The sequence below is a fragment of the Sinocyclocheilus grahami genome, unplaced genomic scaffold (assembly GCF_001515645.1).
Source record: "Sinocyclocheilus grahami isolate Dianchi unplaced genomic scaffold, SAMN03320097.WGS_v1.1 scaffold1355.1, whole genome shotgun sequence".
In the NCBI taxonomy this organism is placed as follows: Eukaryota; Metazoa; Chordata; class Actinopteri; order Cypriniformes; family Cyprinidae; genus Sinocyclocheilus; species Sinocyclocheilus grahami.
This window is the reverse complement of record NW_015506534.1, coordinates 169,654-191,859: the sequence shown is the minus strand read 5'-3', so window position 1 is coordinate 191,859 and position 22,206 is coordinate 169,654. Positions and strand designations below refer to the sequence as shown.

The 22,206-nt window shown below is 37.0% G+C and overlaps 2 protein-coding genes and 1 pseudogene across 2 annotated transcripts in view; 1 reads left to right on the top strand and 2 right to left on the bottom strand.

The window, feature by feature from the left end:
* LOC107569538 (globoside alpha-1,3-N-acetylgalactosaminyltransferase 1-like) overlaps positions 1-4,551 on the top strand; it is a 5,469-nt gene extending 918 nt beyond the window's left edge. The window contains exons 2-7 of the mRNA XM_016255656.1: positions 2,475-2,504; positions 2,641-2,676; positions 2,785-2,829; positions 3,096-3,128; positions 3,219-3,353; positions 3,501-4,551. Coding sequence (XP_016111142.1) covers positions 2,475-2,504; positions 2,641-2,676; positions 2,785-2,829; positions 3,096-3,128; positions 3,219-3,353; positions 3,501-4,191 — 970 coding nt within the window. The 3' untranslated portion in view covers positions 4,192-4,551. The remainder of the gene's footprint in view (positions 1-2,474; positions 2,505-2,640; positions 2,677-2,784; positions 2,830-3,095; positions 3,129-3,218; positions 3,354-3,500) is intronic.
* Positions 4,552-8,610: 4,059 nt separating this feature from the next.
* On the bottom strand, positions 8,611-12,170 carry LOC107569539 (glycerol-3-phosphate dehydrogenase [NAD(+)], cytoplasmic-like; annotated as a pseudogene).
* Positions 12,171-12,330: 160 nt separating this feature from the next.
* LOC107569535 (SWI/SNF-related matrix-associated actin-dependent regulator of chromatin subfamily D member 1-like) lies at positions 12,331-17,360 on the bottom strand. The gene is made up of 9 exons (XM_016255653.1): positions 17,289-17,360; positions 16,772-16,944; positions 16,628-16,670; positions 16,163-16,285; positions 15,928-16,050; positions 15,721-15,837; positions 14,942-15,043; positions 14,607-14,768; positions 12,331-12,360 (listed from the first exon to the last, which is right to left on the bottom strand). Exons 1-9 carry the CDS (start codon positions 17,358-17,360, stop codon positions 12,331-12,333), a joined length of 945 nt encoding a protein of 314 aa, XP_016111139.1.
* Between the last annotated feature and the right edge of the window lie 4,846 nt (positions 17,361-22,206).

Here is a 22,206-nt window from a genome sequence, read left to right as displayed (position 1 = left end):
AAATCCTTCATCACTTGAATTAAGATGATCAAATTTGAACATCCACCACAAAATCAGACTTTAGTACGCCCTTTTACTTTGAGATTGGTCTGAAGTTCAATGCCGATGTAAAATCATAAGAAATAGTTAAGATCAGAAATAGTTAATAGATAAGAAATCTTTGCATAACTACGTGAAACACTGCACCTAACAATGGTTTGGGACATTTTTTTTTATTTTTATAATAATAAATAAAAGCATATACATCAATTCAAATACAGTTATCTAATAAGCATGTGTCCTGTTCTGTGTACTAAACTCCTGAAACATTGGTGTCTCTTTGTATATGATATGATGATAGTTTTCTCAAAATAATCAAATGCTCATGAAGTGACAGTTCTAGAGATATGTTTATGTGTTCATGTACTCATATATTGAGGCAGCAGAGGCTGAAAACACCGTGAGCTTCAGTAGGCCTATGTGTAGTAAATTAAACCACATGTCTGCACCATTAATTTCCATGAGGCAAAAAATTCAGGCCGGGAAATCTCACACTCATACACCAACAACAAATTCTGAAACATGGACAACTCTATTTTTTGTATGGACCTCACATAAAAAAAAAGGTTTAAATCTTTAGGTTGGGGATACGCAAAACAAATAAAAGTTCTCTCCTGAACTGCTCCTTCACTTCCATGTTTCTTTTCAGTTTCTTTATTTTGCCCTGATATCTCTCTCACATGACTTTAATACTCAAGATTTAACAAAACTATACTTGCTAAATTGCCTACATGTCAAAATTAGTACATCACTACAATATCTTTATAGAAAAATCCTAATACTGAACATGTTTTTCCCTTACAAAAATTAACCATGCTTTTATAGCAAAAGTACAATAACCATGTTTTTTTTTTTTTTTTGCAAATGGATTACCATTTGTATTTATTTTTACTACAAATTCCATGGTTAAACTATGGTTAGTGTGATGACTGATGAGCAATGGGCTGCTGCTGCTTAACTAAGTAAACAAAGAAAACTACAATAGCATATTTACAGATTAACAGGGTTGCCAGGTCCGCGGTTTTCCCGCGGAATCGGGCTGCTTTAATCGGGTTGCCGCTGGTTGTTTTTCAACCACAAATACCGTGAAATGTAGGCCCTGGAATGCGAGTATTTGAAACGTGTATTTTATTAACGCCCCCCGAAACGCAATTGGGCTAGTTTTGGGTAGCAATTTTGGGCGGGTTTTGTTGAGAAAACCTGGCAACCCTGGATGAAACTGACCTGCACTTGAAACCCTGAACAGTAGTTGTGCTTCTCTGCTCCACCAGTGCGCTTCCACAGTCCTCTCCATTCTCTCTCTCGCATTGATTACTCTGATCCAAACCAAGCCGAAGCATTGCCAGTCACGACTAACCGATTCATGATTTATTGGAGATTTAATTATCGAATGGAGAATTCGGAAATAATCGCTTTAGTACATTCGGCAGGCAATTAAACAGTTATTATATTAAAATAGCGGGCCAAATCGGCTGCCAGGCCACCGGGAATTGTCCCGGTTCTCCCGATGGCCAGTCCGCGCCTGATTTATGTTGTCTTTTTGCGGCTTAATATTCACAGACATTAGTCCATATCGCGTTTTGATTCAAGTGTACTGACCTACTTTGATTTATTCGTCCAAAATGTGCATATTCCGTCCGCGTTAGGCTATAGCAGGGATCCACTTTCCTGCAGAGTTTAGCTCTAACCCTAATCAAACACACCTGAGCATGCTAATCAATGTCTTCAGGATCATTAGAAAATCACAGGTAGGGGAGTTTGATCAGGGTTGGAGCTAAAACTCTGTAGCGCATTGGCCCTCCAGGGCAAGATTTGAGGAACCCTGGGCTATAGGAATTCCGTTTTTATGACTGGATTCTATGAACCAGTCTGTTTTCCGCATCGCGGAAATTATAGGGCCGTATGTCTCAGAGTAGTCAGTGGAATTTGGGATAGAAATGTAACTAGTTACTCCCCAACACTGATAATAATGCAGTATTATTTCTCAGAAAGTTGGTAACTACCACTGCTTGACATGTGGTCAGGAGGAGTAGCCTACGTGAAGTATTTGGCATAGTATTGCACTCTATTCTGCTTATGCACCTTTTTTTAATGCAAAAATATTTATGAACTAACCTTGACAAACATATTATACATTTCTGAAACTGCATTTTATGACCCATTTAAGAAATGTTTACATTTTTATTTTATTCTCAAGATGTATTATGTTAATAATGATTTTGCTATAGTGGTTCAGGTTGCAGGATTGCTGAATGATAGGTTTGGGACAGGAAAGCAAAGTCTTGGTTAATTTTCAACCCTGCAATATAAAGCAATTAATTACTCTGCATTTTCTGTCTACATGACAAGCAAATAAACAATAAACTCTGAGAAGATGATAAAAGAGTTACACATTTACAGAGCTCTGTAATGAGGTTATATGTCTTTCTTTACAGGCTCATTTACCTGAACAATTACCAGTGCAGGTGAGTCTAGTGAAGTTAGAAAACATGGTGCAGATGTAGTGTATGTTTTGCCCCTTCAGGGAACTCGAGCTGTGTCAGAAACTCTTGATTTGAGAAGTTTGCATTACTGAATTATTTAATTTGTTACTGTTTTAAGATGCAATCAGCAGATAACAGAACAAGGCATCATCAAGTGAGTAATGATGTGCATACACATACATGCTTATATTCAAAAACACAAACACACACACACAACATAATCAAATTCAAATTTGTAAGAGTTTGACTCTGTTATTATCAGCCCAGAATGGAAGCAAAAGACCTTTGGATTGCGCTCATCGCCAGGGTGTGTAAAACTTCATCTTCTTAAAAGTGACTTTATTTTTAAGTTGATCCGTAGTTAATGAGGACTAATGCTCAAGACAAAAGCATTCTTGGTTTATGGCTGTTTTTGTGGTTCTGATCAGATGGCCAGTGAGATCGAGTTAAATGATGATTCTTCAGTTCATAGATGGAAATAAAAAACTGGGAAACCCATGTTTTAAATGTGTATCGATTCTTTGAACAAATAAAATGTCTGTTGTTCTTTCTGCTTATTCATTTGTATTACAGGATATTATACAACCAGCCGAGTGCATTGGTAGGGTGAGTATTGTTTTTAGTATCAACCTGTTATAGCCCATTTCCACTCATGAATGGAATGATTACAGTGCTGTATGTGTGTTTATAATGAAGTCGGACAGATGTTGCTTCTGTGACTTCATGGTCAGCTCCAATCATTTGGGAGGGAACCTTTGACTCCACACTGATCGACTCTATCTACAAACAACAGAATCTCACTATAGCAACCACTGTCTTCGCTTTGGGAAAGTAAGCCTTCATGATACCTCTTTTCTTGTATTAATAATTCTCATTTGTTTCCCCTCATCTGTTTTTCCTGGTTTCTGGAAATAGTAGTGATTAAACGATAAATTAACCATAATATATCTCCCTGTCTTTGTTTTCTCTGTTTGTTAGATACACACGTTTTGTCAAAGATTTTCTGGAGTCAGCAGAGCAGCATTTCTTTGTTGGATTTCGAGTGCATTACTACTTGTTTACAGATCAACCGGAATCAGTTCCTGATGTGAAGATAGGTGAAAACCGTAGTTTGGCAGTTCGAAAGGTTCAGAGTTTGAACAGATGGCAGGACATCAGTATGGGCAGGATGGAAAACCTGGAAAAACTAATAGAGAATGAACTGGCCAGTGAGGCTGACTATATTTTCTGCCTTGACATAGATACAAAGTTCTATGGCCATTGGGGTGTGGAGTCTTTGGGTCGTCTGGTAGGCGTGATACATCCTTGGCTCTTTAATACTCCAAGGAATCGATTCACATATGAGCGTAGACCAGAGTCTCAAGCATACATTCCAGCTGAGGAAGGTGATTATTATTATGCTGGTGCTGCATTTGGTGGCTCATTGGAGGATGTACATCATCTCACCAAAACCTGCAGGGAGCAGCTGAGCATTGATGCTGCAAACTCCATTGAGGCGATATGGCAAGAGGAGTCTCACTTGAACAAGTATTTCCTTTTGAACAAACCTAGTAAACTGCTCTCTCCTGAATATATGTGGCGGGACATCAATGAAAGTGCAGCCCAAATAAAAATAATTCGCTTCACTAATGTACCTAAAAACTATGCTGAAGTTCGTCCAAACCCGTAGCAAATGTTGCCAGTATTCAGCTACACTGACATGGTGTGTTCTCACAAGCTTCCCATAATTGTGCGACATTGTGAATCTGTTAACGGGTAATAATAGCAACAGGGAAGTCGAAATCTGCCACCAAGAAATGAATAATCACAGACATGTATACAGATGTTTATGAGCACAATGTGGCATCAGGAACAAAATCTGCCAAAACTTTTTTGAATAAACACAATATGAACGTGTTCAACTTTTTGCAATACTCTTTATTATGTAACCGAATGCAATTTATGTGTATTGAAAGCACTGACAACCTTTTGTTTGACCACTTTTATGAAGGGAGTTGAGGGAGGACGTTTAGGGAGCTACAAGGTCTGAAGCTAAAACCAATTGTAAACTTTAAATGATATTTTCTGGGTATTATTGCAAAAACATAACCTACCTTTTTGTATGTTTGGATATGCAAACATATGTGTGACACATGACATTTTGACACCGTAAAATATGTATGCATACATTTAGAAACATCAAAATCTTTACGACTATGTTTTATATTTATATTATTTATATAAATATATTATGATTCCTTTGAATTGCATTTGTTTATATTTGTATAAATATAAATGTATTTATACATTTTGACATAAATAAACACATTAACTATTGTATAGATAATAACACGCTAAACTGAGCTGGACGATGACACAACTGAACCAATGATGAACTGACTTTAACAAAAAAAATCAGTTTACTATTGTCCTCTTGCATTAACTATACACTATTTTCCTGTTTAATGCGTTGACACAATCCGTATTGTATAAAGCGCTATATAAATGGTTTTAATGATTAATAGTTGATTATTTGTAATGTTTGTAATGGTATTTGTAGTGGAAATCATTAGAATTCCATCAGCAGGGATGTCTGTGTGAGATGTGATTGTTGTCATATTAAAAAAATAAAAATCTAAAATACATGTTTGTATTAATAGTTAATGGTTTGTAATATTTGTATGTGTAGTGGAAACCATTAGAATTTTTTTTTTGAATGAATGAATGAAATATGTAGCCTATAGAAGATTTACTCATTTAAAGTTGTTTTAATTATTCAGTTCATTGAAAATATGGTGTTATATCAATGGCATGTGGTGGTGTTTTAAAATGAGGAGGCAGTTTTTATATATAGCCTATATAATATTCATGTCCCTGTTACACTTAATGCTGTCACATTATCTTGGTTAAATAAACATAAAAAAGAGAAAACAAATATAATTCTATTTTGTATTTTATTAACATTCTTTTTTATTTGATGTAATATTTTAAATACTAATTATACATTTCATAGTGTTTTTATGCATTTTTTCATTTATTCTAAAATAATAACTAAAGGCAGTAACAATTTGAACAATATTTTGGAAACACTTTACAATAGGATTTAATTAGTCAACATTAGTTAACTACTTTAGTTAACAAGAACTAAGAATGAACAATATATTACTCATCATCTGTTACCTCTCTACACAGCCTATTCACTGTTATGTTTTTTTATATATTGATTCATACAGTATATTCATTATGAGTTATTATTATTATTTATTTATACTCTTTTATTACGGTTAATCCCATTGATACTTATATCCCATTGACATAGTATATTTTCCTTCATTTGACATATAAAAGGTGATGTTTGGAAAGGATGTTGGAAACTAATTCTCTGCAAAAAATACTTTTAATATGCAAGGATGTTTGGATATTTGTCTTCTTTTTTTTTTGTGGTAATAAGTGTTATTTTACAAGAGCTGGTATTTGCAAAGTGATATTTGAAGATTGCAAACCTCTGCTGTTTCTGATCAAAGGATGTAAAAGCACAACTTCATCTGGTACATTTATCTGATATTTTTATCTGCTCTTATCTATGGCACCTCATGACCTCGCTTTGACTTCAAACAATTTAGGCAGAGAAAAACATGTGCCAGGTGTACACAGAAAACTTACCTGATGTCTATCGAGCAGACATAATATCTGGTGATGTTGTACTGTAAATAAAAAATCCCATAAAATAAAAAAATACGGTAGCAAAAAAATACGTAAAAAATACGGTAGCAACGTTTCAGGGTTTACGGATTTAACTTAAATTTACAATTAAAAAACATTTCTTTAACTGATGTAATGTTAATATACCAACCTATTGAAGTTCTGAAATCTGTTTTGTACCTATACACTGATAACCATCAAAATCAGGTGGTGATGAGAAAGTCACATGATGAACCAAAGCTCACCCCAAGCAGCTTTTCCACAAGCTGAGAAGGCCAATACTAATATATATATAGATATATATATATATAGAAGGTGCACAGTGTCATTCACACAAACACTAAACGCGATCATGGTAAGACATTAGATGTAACATACAACCCTAATAAACATAACTGATAAAAAAACTAAGCAGAAACATAGTTATTTCAAAGAAAAAACATAAAATTTGAAATGCAACACATTCTGGGAACGTCAATTTAGGTTTTTTAGCTGTAAATTTTACATTCTTTTTTCACTTCCAAAAACGGTATTTTACCGTAAAATTGTCTGAAATGTCTATTACAGTTTTTCACCATATATATTAGGGGAACTTACCGTTAACCATTTAACAGGTTTTTACTGTAGTATTTTCACAGTTTTTACCGTTAAAATCACTAGTACATATTTATTACTCCATTTGGCTTTTCAGGCAGCAGCTTCTTTTATTCAAGGATTCAAAGCGTTTATTGTCATATGCCCAATGAGGAAAACAAGTTTCCCTGAGCAATGAAATTCTTACTTTGCTGTCCACAATGAATGCCAAGACAGCAAAATGCATTGTTGGATACTCACTGCAGGAATAGTCAAGACTAGGTATGCTAATCAAAGTATTCAAACAAAAATTAAAGCCTCTCAAATGAAATATATAAACAGCTAAACACATCAAAGAGTTAGAAAATATAGGTTAGCATAGGTTGTTAGCTTCTTTTTTGTTTTGCTGTGTGCCTGTAATCAATCAGGCAAAACAGCTAATAGACGATTTATCATATACACAAACTGTGCATTGTTTTGTTGCAGTTAATGCTTTAATGCTTAACATCGAAACTTAATTATTTTAAATAATCCATTAAACAAGTAGTGATTTGAGGAGCGTGCACTAATATTTTCAGTTCCATTCGTTTGCACGTTGTCTCAAGGACAAGCCCACAATAGGGGAAACTCAGGCGCCACCCATTGGAAACAAATATTTCAGGAACTGATTATATTGTGACACCGGCTTAAGTGTTGATTTAACACTGATGGGTTGAAGATGAATAGACATAAGATGAAAAACCACAAGGCAAAATGTATTTTAACAGTAATACCTGAGCATTTACAGCGACAACTCAAAATATTTTGCCATCATTTATGCCAATGAAATTGATTTGATCTTTGCAGAATTTGAAACATCTTCACCAGATATGCTTTTGTCTCATTTGCTCTCAAATCAGCCACCTCCAAGATCAAAGATGGATATATTGTGCATCACAACTCAATGATACTCACCAGTGACAGTAACACTAAAACTCCTAATGATGCTAAATCTGCTGCTGCTGATCTGTAGTTTATAACGTCCAGAGTCTGTGGTTCTGGTGTTTGTGATGTTCAGAGATCCAGTCTGATGATCCACCTTCAGTCTGTTAACGCACTGTAACGCGATGATATAATTATGTTTCGTGCCTTTATTTCTTCTGACTGCATAAAAACAAAAGTTTTTCGTACAATGCTGTGTAAATGTTAATTTATGGTGTTAGCCTAATTTATGGTGTTAGCCACCCTGTGCTCTCATATTTAGGCTACTGCTCGTTTTATTTACCTGAATTTCGAGAGCATTGCATTAGTGATTTACTGTATCACATACAATGCGGTATGTTCTGCTAGATATTTTGGCAAGTCATCGCTCTCTAGTGTCCAAAGCAGAAAATCACATCTCTAATAATAGTGCTACTTTTACCTGATAGAGAGCGATATAAATAGATACTGCTGTTCTCATAGAGGGAAAGTGAAGGAACCAAAAATTATAAATAAGGTGCACAGGGCTAAAATTAAAACACACAACTGACCTTTCGCACTTGAATTATGTGAAATGTGAAATTTTCACTTGGAAGTGAAAATTATGAATGGACCTGACATGATTCTAACATTAAATCAAAACAATACAATCATGCAGTGGCCAATTTCCTTTAATATCTGGCTTAAATATCAGATCTGTTCTGCAGTGCAGGATAAGTCCAGTTTGCAAACATTAGCTATTTAAATGCTCCATTTTGTTTTACGTAAGGAGTTGCTTGCTCTCAAGAAAAGGTCGAAGGTTGAACCCCTAAAATGTTAAAGGTCAACATGCGTCAGAGAGTTTTGGAAAGTAAAGGTCAGATTCCATCTGTGTGTTAGAGAGAAATATCAATGTACAGAGACACACTGGACTCAGATGTTAACTTTGTCTTAAGTCATTAATGAGTCACTAATTAAGTCACTAATGATTTCACAAACAAACCTACTGACCCAAGAGTGAACAAAATCTGTTTTTATGGCACATGAACAAAGAAACTTTGTTTTCCAGAAAAGAAATGCTTTTGAGGGCTCAACTTTAAGGCACTTCGTCATTGGCTGAAAATTGTAGAATAGGAAATGTTAAAAATACTTTATGAGAGTGCAAGACTTTAATACAGAACAAACTTCCTTTACATTGCATTTTATCCAAAATAAAATCTTACTGTTAATTTACAACATTTAGACAAATCTTTCATACTGTTTTAATGAAAAAACAACTAAACAGTCGTAATGTCCATAATGATGTTTACATGTGTTCTGGATGGTTCTGTAGGCAGGTGATAAACTCTTTGACTGGGTGACCCTGGAAACAGATCTGATTGTGTTACATTTCCGCGAGTGCTTGCGGTGTTCGGCCAATCACAATGCACTGGGTCAGCTGGCCAATCAGAGCAGACTGCGCTTGTCGGAAGGAGGGACTTTGTAGAAAACGAAGCGTTTGAGAGAGGCGGGGCATAGAGGACCTACAATAATGTACAGTATTAGAAAAATAATGTGTTTTTTGAACATTAAAGCATGTCAACATATTCTGTTACACCAAATACACAAAATAATGATCTTTAAAAAAGCATCATATGACCCCTTTAACCAAACCTTTCGAAAACAAAACTTGAATACTTTCTGATTATATAGTGGTAGGCTTTCTTAGAAAGGAAAATTTTAAAGATAAAAAAGAAGAATTAAGGAGAATCAAGAATTTATGAATAATTTATTCCTATTGTCTGAATAATAATCATGTAATAAATAAAAAAGTAATTGTAGTCTAATTACAAGTATTTAAAAAAGTAATATAATCTAATTACAAGTACTTGATTTTTGGAATCTGTTTACGCAATCCAGATTAGCCTACATGTAATCGGTTACTACCCAGCACTGATTGTGAAGAACTCAAAGATAGTTACTTTTCCACCAGGTTTTTGTGTTTGAGGATCTGATGAACTTCTGCTGCAGTTGCCGGACCTTGAAGTTTCTGGCCATTCAGCAGTTCCTTCTCAAGCTCCTCGATAGACTGACAACAAACCGAAATACTTAACGCTGCACGAGAACACTGAGAGAAAATAAGGTAACGTTCAAACCTGATGGCCAAACATACTTTCCCCGTTCTAGCGAAAGCTTCTCCGATTTTGCGGTTGCGTCCTCCGTAGCAGGTGGTGATGAGGTCGGCGACGCCGCAGCTCTCCAGAAACGTGGTGGGAGAAACCGGACTGGCTGTGCAGAATATCCGAGCGAAGGCGATCATCTCCATCAAACCCAGACGGATGACGCCTTGGTGTTGTCACCAAATTCCAGACCGTCACAGAAACCAGTGCCCACTGCGACAATATTCTACAATAAAAAAACATCAGTTCTTGACTTTTATGCCACTAAATGCTTCAGAAATAGAATGAAAATCTATGGATGGATGTTTACCTTTAACGCCCCACAGATCTCCACAACGTCAGCCTCTTCCACCACTGTCACACGGAAGTTTTGTGTTTGCATCAGTTCCTTCAACAGGGGTCCGTGAGCTTTGCTTTTACACCCTGAACACAAGATTATTATTGATTACTTGAAGAAATATAGTGGCTGTATATAGAAGAAATATAGTGGCTGTATGTGCTTACCAATGGTAGTTTCACAGAATTTCTCATCAGCGACCTCATTGGCCAGATTGGCTCCCATCAGCACGGTCATGGTGATGCCGAGTTTTTCCCTAATGACATCAGAGATCAGTTTCAGTCCGTCAGGACCCTCATCCACACCCTTACGAAACACACACAGTGGTATAACAGTGCTGCAGGGCCACATACAAACTGAAATGTAACTACATAAAGAAAGACACTGACCTTAATGAGGGACATTCCCACAGCGTCCGTTTTGATGTGACCCTTAATGGTGTCACAGACTCGGGACACAAATTGGTGAGGGATAACGAAAATGAGGATATCTGCACCCTTCACTGCATCCAACAGATCCGGAACCGCCACCTAAAGAAAAACAGCCGTTTATCACTGTTTATTTATTATATCAAACACAACTTCAATGCTCCTTTCCATGAGTTTCAAGATGGCTTCCTTACATAACTTCACTATTCAAGATCCAAATTTCCATTGAAGTGCTACATTTATCATTGTTAACAAGTGAACAGCAATAATGGTTAAAGAGTTCAAGGGTTCTTTAGATGCTTTATGTTCTCACCACGTTGGGCGGCAGCTTGTGTCCAGGCAAGTATTTTACATTCTCGTGTTCGGTGTTGATGATTTCAGTGAGTTTGCGTCCGTTGACCATCTCCTCAAACACCCACATGTTCACAGTGTTTTCAAACGTGTTGTATTTTGCTGCATTGGCGCCCACTATCTTGGCAATGGCAGAACCCCTGAGGAAACGAAAGAATTTTGACAAACTGTAATGGATAAACAACAGCCAATACTGCTGCTGTAAGGACATCTGCACATACTGAGGGCTTAATTAACAGAAGAACCAGATTCATTACTGTGACACACATTCTCTAAATTACAGATCGAGTCCTGACTTTGTTAAAACTGGAAACCAGTTAATGCATGTACCACTGGTTTTAGGTAACTATTATGGAATACAATAATATTCTTTGAATATATTCAAATATTATAAAACTTTTACAATTGTGTCTGAAATCATAAATAAATCCTTCTAAATATAAACTTAATAATCCTCTAACACTGGAAGCATGAAACATGCAATTAAGATACTAATTATGGACGATAATAATAATCCAGTTCATATCATATTACAGCTTTGCTTCAGTAGGCTATCTGCAATGCCATAAAAAACCTGAAGTTTATGGGTCAGAAAGAAAAGACTGCAGCCTATTCTTTTTGTTTAATGAGGACCAGTGGACACCTGGGCCAATCATTACTCAGCAAATATTACCTCAGCAACTCCAGCAAGCCAAACAATGCACATTTGAACGTTAAATGCAATGCATGAATGTAATAAATTATAAATAAAAAAATAATTTTAATTTTCAGAAAATTCACTAAATCTAAAATCTATCTGTAATATTCAAAGAGAGAGGTTAAGTATTCCTGGTTTACACTTGAGATCCGCAGAGGGAAGCCGTGCAACATAGCCTATACCGCATTTATTCAACTTCCTAAAATAGAAATAAATTCCGTTTGTGCCTCAAAACAGGCTGTTTCCAAATACCCAACACTTAAGCCAGTAGCTTTGTATTAATAAACATAAACCAGCAAAAACAGTATACAACAATCACACAGTGTAAATGTCACGCACCAGTTGCCAGAGCCGATAATGCAGAGTTTCTTGGCCGCCATACTGCGCGTCTGACCCGGCTGGACCGGCTGTAGGACTTCGGTGTGTTTTGTTAGAGAGCCGCTGACGGACCGGAGACAACCCTGTGGGTGCGCTTTTAAATAGCCAGTGGACTCGCCTCACTCCCCTTAACGCACATTGGCTAATTTCTTCTCATACACGAGGGCAAGTCAAGACGGGACTGTACTGACGATAATGTCTTATTATTAGAAACTCGTGATTCGTACTGTATTTAGGCTGCGAATTATGTGGGATTTAACTGCCTTTAAGACTCGAAACCACGAAGGTGCAATTTCTGTAGGGCAAGACAAGTGTCAATAGCATTTTTAAACATAGCTATCACAAAAGGACGGTTAAATACGCGACCTTGCGTATTTCACACAAAACAGACGCTCACGAGACTCCTGAGGTAAATATATAGTTCGACGAAATGTAAGTAGGATAGACATATTATTAATAATAATTGTTTTATTTGAATGAAATAGAAATGCTTCAGACCCAAAACAGGTTTGTGCTAAGGGGCAGTCGTGGGGACCGGGGCTCTCTCCATCTTCAATACCACGATTGAGGTGAGACCCTTGAGCAAGGCACCGAACCCCCAATTGCTCCCCGGGCGCCGCAGCATTGGCTGCCCACTGCTCCGGGTGTGTGTGTGTGTGTGCACTTGGATGGGTGAAATGCAGAGCACAAATTCCGAGTATGGGTCACCATACTTGGCCACAAGTCACCTCCTTTCCTTTCCTAAAATCTTTCATAAAGTTCAGTTGGCATTTAGGCGACAAGTATTTGCCTCACAGATGATTAGTGTTTGAATAGCCAGGAACACCACTTTTTTGTTGAAAATAGGCTCCTTTTCCAACTCCCCTAGAGTTAAACAGTTGAGTTTTACCGTTTTCGAATCCATTCAGCCGATCTTCGGGTCTGGCGGTATCACTTTTAGCAGTATGCAATGATATTACGCAGCGCCTGAAAATAGGCTAACTTATGTCAACATAACCAACGTGACCACCTGCTTGCACAGGGAGTGTGCTGGGGACTATTTTCAGGCACTGCGTAATATCATTGATCCTGCTGCACCCATAGTACGGCAGCAAAGTTCCTTGATTATTACGCCGGAATGAGAGTATAATTCCTAGCCATATCGGCCTAGAAAATCGCAACTTTTCATTTTCCGTCGATCTTAGTACACGATGTAACTAACGGTTTAACTCTAGGGGAGTTGGAAAATGAGCCTATTTTCAAAAAAAGTGGAGTGTTCCTTTAAAGTCTTTAGCACTTGACTTCTAAATGCTTTGAATTACTTGAGCGTAAGAACCCATGGCCCTGTCTGCAGCGCATCTATAAAATATTAAAACACTTGACTGTTTTCCCAGACATTTTGTGGGTATAGCCATGACTGGTTAGTACTCGCCTTGGCAGGTTTTTCACGTTGTCATCCTTTCAGAGTGACAACTTGACTTTAATGACGATAATTAATCAAATAAACCAAAAAAACTATAAAGGCAATTCTCTAAATGTATTAATACATATCACAGCGAGGTTAGATTGGAAGTACTTTACAGTCAAGGGCAAAGCTTGTGACCAAAAGATCTATAATCAAACAGGTCGATCAGCATTACATCTAATCTTGTGGATCTAAAACGACTATTGAACAGAGGTCTTCTGAAAAAGTCTTATTTACTGAGAGTTGTAGAAAATGTTAACCAGTAAGCTTGACTTTAATGCCAACAGACTTGTTTGAGGAGCTTCCTCCAAATAATTCATCTTCACAGAGCTGAGGTACTAAACTACGTCATTATCCGCCATCTATGCTTAACTAGACTAGATCTTCATAAAGCTCATATTATGAGACCATTAAAATATCAAAGGCAAAATCAATAACTTTAAAATTAATCAATGACCCCTCCAACTGGTTGGTTAATATGGAAAGCAGTGAATGAGCTCAAACATTACAAAAACTATGGATGTTTGTATGCATGCCCGTTTTAGGGCATATTGTAAAAGTTTATCTATTGTTGTATCAGAATAAAATAACAAAATATAACTTAACTTTGTTCTCTTTTGTAATACACAGTCAATTAGAAAATGCAGGGTATAATATAAATTTAAAATTGAGATCATGCGGTTATGAGTAGTATGTAATTTAACAGATATATGCTGCTAAATTACAGTTGTATACCGTAGATAACAAAACTGCATTTTGCTGTTAATTTTAAAAACGGTAGCACACTGTATTTTTACAGTATGATGCTGGCAACCACAGCTGCCAGTAGATTACCGTTTTTATACAGGGACATTTTTTACAGAGTACTGTCCTGGTTAACCAACTTTCAAGCCTCTGGCAGCAAATATATGGACTGTGCAAAATCCACCTGACTCATACCGAACACAAAAAAGGCAAGAGAATCTGAAGAAGTAATATTGTGAACAAATAGCTTATATGCTACTTCCTACAGTCAAGTCTAAGCAAACATTTCCAGTTTAAGACACCTAAGATTAGTGAGGTCAAAGCTTCAAAAGACAAACTCTAATGTTTGTTACCTGCTGGAGGTATTTATCACAGTTAATGAACTCTCGTTCATGAGGGTCCTGGAGTTTGTGGGTCTTCACGTACTGCCACAGAGCCTGAATGATCACGGGCCGCGTTTGAGTGTGGATTCCCAGCAACCGGGCAAGTCTGGGGTCCAACTTAAACTGAGGAGGCTAGAAAGAGAACACTTTGTACCATTAGTCACAGTTACTCACATTTACTAATAACGTGGAGTGGTGCCACCTGCTGGTAGTTTCTGAAGAACAGCAAGGGCTATGTTTGGAATAGCATACTTCATGCATTATGTATACAATGTATATTGGTGCTTTGTCATGTTTGTCATCACCTGGTAGTCCAGCATGAGCAGCACAGTGCAGCGGACGCCAACATCTCCAGGCCTCTTCACCTGAAATCCATCAGTCTCCTGAGTCGTGGCTGTTCGGTGCCACTGGAAACAAGACAGACACTTTAATTATGGCGCTTTCCACTGCATGGTACGGCACAGTACAGTTCACTTTTGGGGGGTTTTCCACTGGGTACAGTACCTGGTACCTTTTTTAGTACCACCTCGGCTGAGGTTCCAAGTGAACCGTACTGTTACCAAAATGTGACGTCCAAGTCCTGCTGATCACGGATTGGCCGGAGAGAATCGTCACTACCTGCATCACTGAACTTGCCACACAAACACAACAGAACCGCTAGATTTAAATCAGCACAGCCAGCGAAGGATCGAACACAACTGTTTTGAACGAGCTAACCTTTTTTAACAACCAAAAAGTGACTGTTTCGGTGTCTGTTGAGGAAAGTACAGACGTTCCTCTCGTTGATAGCAGAGGAGCGGATCCAGTGAGAGCTTGATGGGGCGACGCGGAATGAAAAAGTTTTTCAGGAGTCGCGGCAATAGAGGCGGCGCAACTATAACGACATGTGAATAATCCCGCCCACTCTAAAGCGGTACTGAACTGCAGTGGAAACGCAAACTGAGCCGAGCCGTACCACGCAGTGGAAAAGCGCCATTAGTGACAAATGGCACAAAAGTGGCAATACAAGTGATCTAGTGGACAGTACATCAGTAAACTAAATTTAAAGCACTACAGTTGAGAAATGCACATTTCTGCATCTCACCTCCACCAAATGATTGTCAGGCCCATATAAGTCTTTGTCCAACTCGATCACTAAAGACTTGAAAAAAGAAGAAAACTTCCTCTTCTGCTTGGTGGCTTCATACTTGGACACAGCATTCTGAGACAGAAACACATTCAGAGTTTTCAGAAATAATAAACAATAAAGAGTTCGACTTGAAAGCCTGTGAGATGACAGAATCTCATTTACGTCTTCAAGAAGTCGTCCCTCCACACGCAACTCCCAAGATGCAACGGTTCCTTCACCGTCCTCTGCATCTGGTTTGGCAGGGTTGAAGGTGTTGGAGATAAATATCCGTAGTTTTCTTTTTTGCTGCACAAAACAAAGTTACACCTCCTGAACAATTGTAGTTCAAGATGGAAGCTCAGACACAATTTTTCTTCTAAAGGAGTCAGGACAATTTTAGTAAAGAGTCTGCATGTACCTTGATGGGTCTTTTGAGAGCTTCCTGAATATCGAGTCTTTTGCGCATGATGGTCTGGTCGAGCTTTCTCTCAAACGCTAGCAGGTCCATGTACGCCTGAGACTCTGGAACAAGCTCTCTGATCTGAAACGAAGCCACAGAGAAAATCAAGATCATCTACAGCTTTTTGAACCATATCTGTTGAGGGTTTTTAAGTGTCTATTTGAGATCCATTTCTTTTTGAATAATGCATTCAGCTAATATCATCCATCAAGGTTTTTCTTACTTGCATTGGTTGAAAAGTATACAGGAAAAAAGCATACCAATTACATTAACATTGAAGAGCTTTTGCAAAAAAAAAAAAAAAGCAGGTATAAATAAATAATCAAGGCTATCTATTTGTACTGGTAATAACACATCTTGAACAATTAAAGACACTTCAGACATTTGGGGATTTCCAATCTAACAAATTTCATGGCCACTTACTCTCTGAGGTAGGATTTTATCTGCCATTTTCTTCTTCTTGGCACTGAAATGAAAAAGAGCATTGTGTGAGAGAGTGATGGATCTATTTTAGCACTTCACATAAATTGTTACTTAATCATCAAATGAAGTGTTAACTGGACTTACTGTTGGTTGCGATTCTGTTGCTGGACCTGTTGGATCTGATTTGGCGGCGGTCGCTTGCGGGACGGGTCCATGACTGGCATACCGGGGCGAGACACTGGACTAGCCCCATAACCTGGGGGTCCCATGGAGGGTCCCTGAGGGGTCATTCGATTAGTTGGAGGCATTCCTGGTCTCTGCAAAGGCAGCAATGAAGGACAGTTATCCAAATGGGCAAAAAGCACGAGACCAGCTGTTGTGATGTGAATTCTTGTTTTGGCTTAGTATTTACAGAGCAATATGAGATGGCAATAAGACTTATCATATAGCATAGTACAAATCAATATTTGACCAAATAATAATACATATAATTTAAATATTTACATATAATAAGGCTTTAATTATAGAAAATTAGATACAAGTTGTTGAAATTAAACATATTTAGAAAATTATTGGATTTTATATTGCGGTCATAAAAAGGGCAACCACTATAAATACCAAAGCATTTAGTGATTTGTTTTCAAATACGATTCTGTTAAACAGCACCATTGATCTGGCTGATGGTTCCCCTTTCATTGTAAATGTCAAGAGCCAAATACTGGAGTCTATTCATGCTTGAAAAGGGCACTTAAGTACACAAACTGTCGAGTTCATTTATCAAGTCCCAAAAAGAAAATGCAATGTGTTAATTACTTTATGTAAATCATAAATAACCTTGAATCTCAACAACTGGAGAGTGCAAATGCGAGCTACTGCTTTTATCCTAAACAAAAGAGTACATGTGTTCAAGGTTTCGCTGAAGTTCCCACACGAGCACAAAAAAAAATAATACATCCTTGAATGCAAGACGTGGCTAGCACAAACTCTCAGCATTTTTTTCCCCTAAATGTGAAACTTGTGATAGTCAGCAATCCTTGACGATAAAACGGTATCGATATTTATCGACGGTACACCTTCTTCGATAACGATATCATTTTTTTTCCGATATAGGCACGTGCTATGAGCGACGCAGACAGCACGCACAAACACGAACACATGCTGAAATGAGTACTGTGCTTGCCTGTGATGAGGCAATTGTGAATAAAGAATGAATATTAGTCGAATTTAAAATAAACAATTGCATCTGAATGTTAGGAGTGGGTCAGGGAACGTCATCAGTAGCGCACGAGATGTAAGTGACGTTGTAGTTTAATGTTTTGTTAGTCTAGCCCACGAGACGCTCCGCTGCTGTGCTATTCATTCAAAATATTAGAGAAATATAGAAGCTCAATGCGGAGAAGATCTTGATTAGGTGAAAACCGAAACCAAGCCATTCACACAACGCATATGCAGCGCATTTTTAGATGGACAAATATAACTGCTGCACTCGCGTCTCACACAAGAGATGTATAGAAAGCCATGAAAATTTTAAAACAGTTTAAACTTTTAGAAAACGCGTCACGAATTTGAGGAGGTTTATTCCTTTTCACTGCATCTCATATGTTTTTAAATGCAATCTGTGTGAATGGCGCTTCGGCTCTTTGAATTAAGCAATGCATAAATACATGATGCTGTTTTGTTCATAATTGTTTATTCATGAAATTATATTTGATTTTTATAAGTTAATTTGGACGTAATGCACATTTTATTATAGACCGTTTCCTTGCGTTGACAATTTAAATGCGCTGCATTATTTTGCTCATTGCGCCCTCCTGTGGCTTCTGGACACAAGACAAAAGTTTCCTTAAAACCTATTTAATCTGCATATAAAACATTAGAAATGACTGATTGTTAAAACAAAAAATATTGGATGTTTGTCACAATAAATAGGGGTAGTTTAAAAATACAGTGGTTAAATACAAAAATTATATTGCTCTGTTTAAAAAAAATGTCAATAATTATCGATACATTTTTAAGCTATATCGCGCAGCCCTACTTGACCAACACAATAGCCTTTTACAGGTGCATCTCAATAAATTAGAATGTCGGGGAAAAGTTCATTTATTTCAGTAATTCAACTCAAATTGGGAAACTCGTGTATTAAATAAATTCAATGCACACAGACTGAAGTAGTTTAATTGGTTCTTTTAATTGTGATGATTTTGGCTCACATTTAACAAAAACCCACCAATTCACTATCTCAACAAATTAGAATATGGTGACATGCCAATCAGCTAATCAACTCAAAACACCTGCAAAGGTTTCCTGAGCCTTCAAAATGGTCTCTCAGTTTGGTTCACTAGGCTACACAATCATGGGGAAGACTGCTGATCTGCTGATCTGACAGAAGACAATCATTGACACCCTTCACAAGGAGGGTAAGCCACAAACATTCATTGCCAAAGAAGTTGGCTAGTTGGCTGGTGCTGTATCCAAGCATGTTAACAGAAAGTTGAGTGGAAGGAAAAAGTGTGGAAGAAAAGCTGACCAGCTTTTTGAAGATGCTGATTTCATTTTCCAGCAGGATTTGGCACCTGCCCACACTGCCAAAAGCACCAAAAGTTGGTTAAATGACCATGGTGTTGGTGTGCTTGACTGGCCAGCAAACTCACCAGACCTGAACCCCATAGAGAATCTATGGGATATTGACAAGAGGAAAAGGAGAAACAAGAGACCAAAAAATGCAGATGAGCTGAAGGCCACTGTCAAAGAAACCTGGGCTTCCACACCACCTCAGCAGTGCCACAAACTGATCACCTCCATGCCACGCCAAATTGAGGCAGTAATTAAAGCAAAAGGAGCCCCTACCAAGTATTGAGTACATGTACAGTAAATGAACATACTTTCCAGAAGGCCAACAATTCACTAAAAAAATTTTTTTATTGGTCTTATGAAGTATTCTAATTTGTTGAGATAGTGAATTGGTGGGTTTTTGTTAAATGTGAGCCAAAATCATCACAATTAAAAGAACCAAAGACTTAAACTACTTCAGTCCGTGTGCATTGAATTTATTTAATACACAAGTTTCACAATTTGAGTTGAATTACTGAAATAAATGAAACTTTTCCACGACATTTTAATTTACTGAGATGCACCTGTATATATGTCAGAAGGCTGGTGTGCTCAGTTCCTTCAGTTTTTAGTTCCGTCCATTTCTGCTCGACATGCCGAACCCACTCTGGACACGGCAGATCCATTCAAATATCCTGTCAATAATCTATTACCCTACAAATAAAAAGGCACGAAACTGTTCAAACACTTTGAATTTCGATGCGGTAAAGTGACTTCCTGTTGAAACATTTATCAATCTTCAAAATACAGGCCCAGTATTCGCATGTAATGCGTACTTTGAACCTTTTTGACTCCAAGCCCTGAAAGTGCATATATAAATATGTATACTATAAATATACACACACACACACACACCTAACTTAAGTTAGATGTATTTTCATCAATAATAATATAACGTTATTAAGGGGGCGTTTTAGCATTTTATTTTAGATTAAAATTAGATTATTTTAGTGTATTAATAATAATTTATTGGTTTAAACCCTTAAATTCAGCACTTTGTTGAGGCCCTTTCCAGCCCCCCTTCTTTGAGTAATCTCAAATCTACATTAATATTTTTGTAAATCTATAAAATATTGTTCTTTTATTTCACTATATATGTTAAATTATATTTTTAAGGCACATATTTGAATATGTTATTAATATGTTAGGAATTCTTTTTTTGGCAATAGCAGTCACGTAGCGACAATAACTTTTAACGTTTGATTGGTTTTGCTTTACTCATCAACACAGACGTCTATTTAAAAGCAGAAATGCTGTGAGAATCACTAGGATGGAGGGTGCATTAATTTTCCCAATAGGTGGCGATATTGTTCCACGTTACAATCTTCCTTTAAAAAAAAAAAAAACACTAGAAAAGTGCACTGTCTCTCACTGTGTCTCAGTTGTCGCCACGCATTTTGTTCTATTAATATCTCTTCTGTTGGTCAAGCTCTCTAGAGACTTCATTATCTATTGTATCTCCAGTGGGAAATAGGGTCTGTTTAGAGAGTCAGTTATGTCAATAGAGACAATGCTTTCAGATTAGGTCTATTGAAGATTCTCCACTGAAAATGAGATTTTCTCCATGACATTATTATAATTAGTGTTTATTCAATGTCCCAGGAATTTGTATTACAAGTCTGAATCTCCTTCATAAGGATTTATAGGATTTGCAAGGCTAATTTGTCGGTGGTTTGGTTTGTTCTGAGAAATGAGAAAGAGGAAAGAGACGGAGCGAAAAAACACTACTGCTTCCTTCATCTGTGGTCACTTCTTATTTATTTATCTATTTATTACTATATAGGCCTAGAGAGATTTCAGAAAGATTATGCCACTTTCTTTTTTTCACCTCAACAAAACGTCATACAGCTCTGACTGAGCTTGATGGTATCTTTGGCACCATTATCAGAAGATAGGCTTATATTAATCTGAATTTTGTAATGAAAAATATTTAACTTTGTCATAACTTGCTTTCACTTTATGAAGTGTTCCTGTGTCTGCATATGAATATTAATTTTGTATCTGTAAGCAGCTGCTTCTGTGAGGTCCTGGTGCTTATCACACATGTGGTTGTTGCTCTATAAGAGCTTCAAGTTCTACTATTGTTTCATATTTGTGTTTCAGCAGCTGCTATTAATGCACCCTGTGATCTAGGGCACCTCTTGCATCTTGTATTTTTGTGACTGTCTTTGTTGTTGCCTGTGGGTGGAATGTTTTCCAAGAACGTAGTGCTTTCTGATGTTTTACCATCTTTCAAAAGAGTTGTCTTTATTTTACAATGCTCGTCTAATGAGTCTTCATTTGCATGTAATCACTTCAGTTTTACTAAATGTAAGTCAGTTCATGAATGAACTTCACTCTTAAGTTTAGTATATGATGCAATTTTTATTGTTTCTCGTGTTACTTAAAATTCCTACTTCAATTGCAATTAAATTCACTCTCAGCTCTTGCTGTAAATTATACAGCAAACCTTTTAACTTGATACAAAAAAAAATCAAATTTACATATGAATTTGTGAGTTTTTTTTAAATGATAAAACTGTGAATTGAGTACAAAAATAGTTTTTTTTCTTTAAAAAGAAGCAGTTCATGAGAGTCATTGGTTCATGAATCAAACTACACTGGTTGAGCCGTCTGTTTTTGATTCTCTAAAAAGAACCGGTTCATACGAATCATTTGTGTGTGAATTGACTACACTGGTTACGCTGTATTTGTTTCACTAAAAAGAGTCATTTGTTTGTCAAGTGGACTATAATAGTTGCGCTGTATGTTTCTGATTCGCTAAAAATAGTTCATAAAAGTAATTTGTTTGTGAATTGGACTATACTGGTTGTGCCGTATGTTTTTGCTTTGCTAAAAGGAACCAGCTCATAAGAGTCATTTGTTTGTGACCTGGACAACACTGGTTGCTCTGTGTGCTTTTGATTTCCTAAAAAGAATCAGTTTTACAAGTGACATTTGTTCATGAATTGGACTACCAGTGTTTTTTTT

Coding starts and splice junctions, on each gene's coding strand:
- LOC107569535 (XM_016255653.1), bottom strand. CDS start 17,360: ATGAATAGACTCCAGTATTTGGCTCTTGACATTTACAATGAAAGGGGA. Junction 16,051..16,162: donor CTCTCAAAAGACCCATCAAG/GTACATGCAGAC, acceptor TGTTTTGTGCAG/CAAAAAAGAAAACTACGGAT. Junction 14,769..14,941: donor TGCTCATGCTGGACTACCAG/GTGATGACAAAC, acceptor TTCTCTTTCTAG/CCTCCTCAGTTTAAGTTGGA.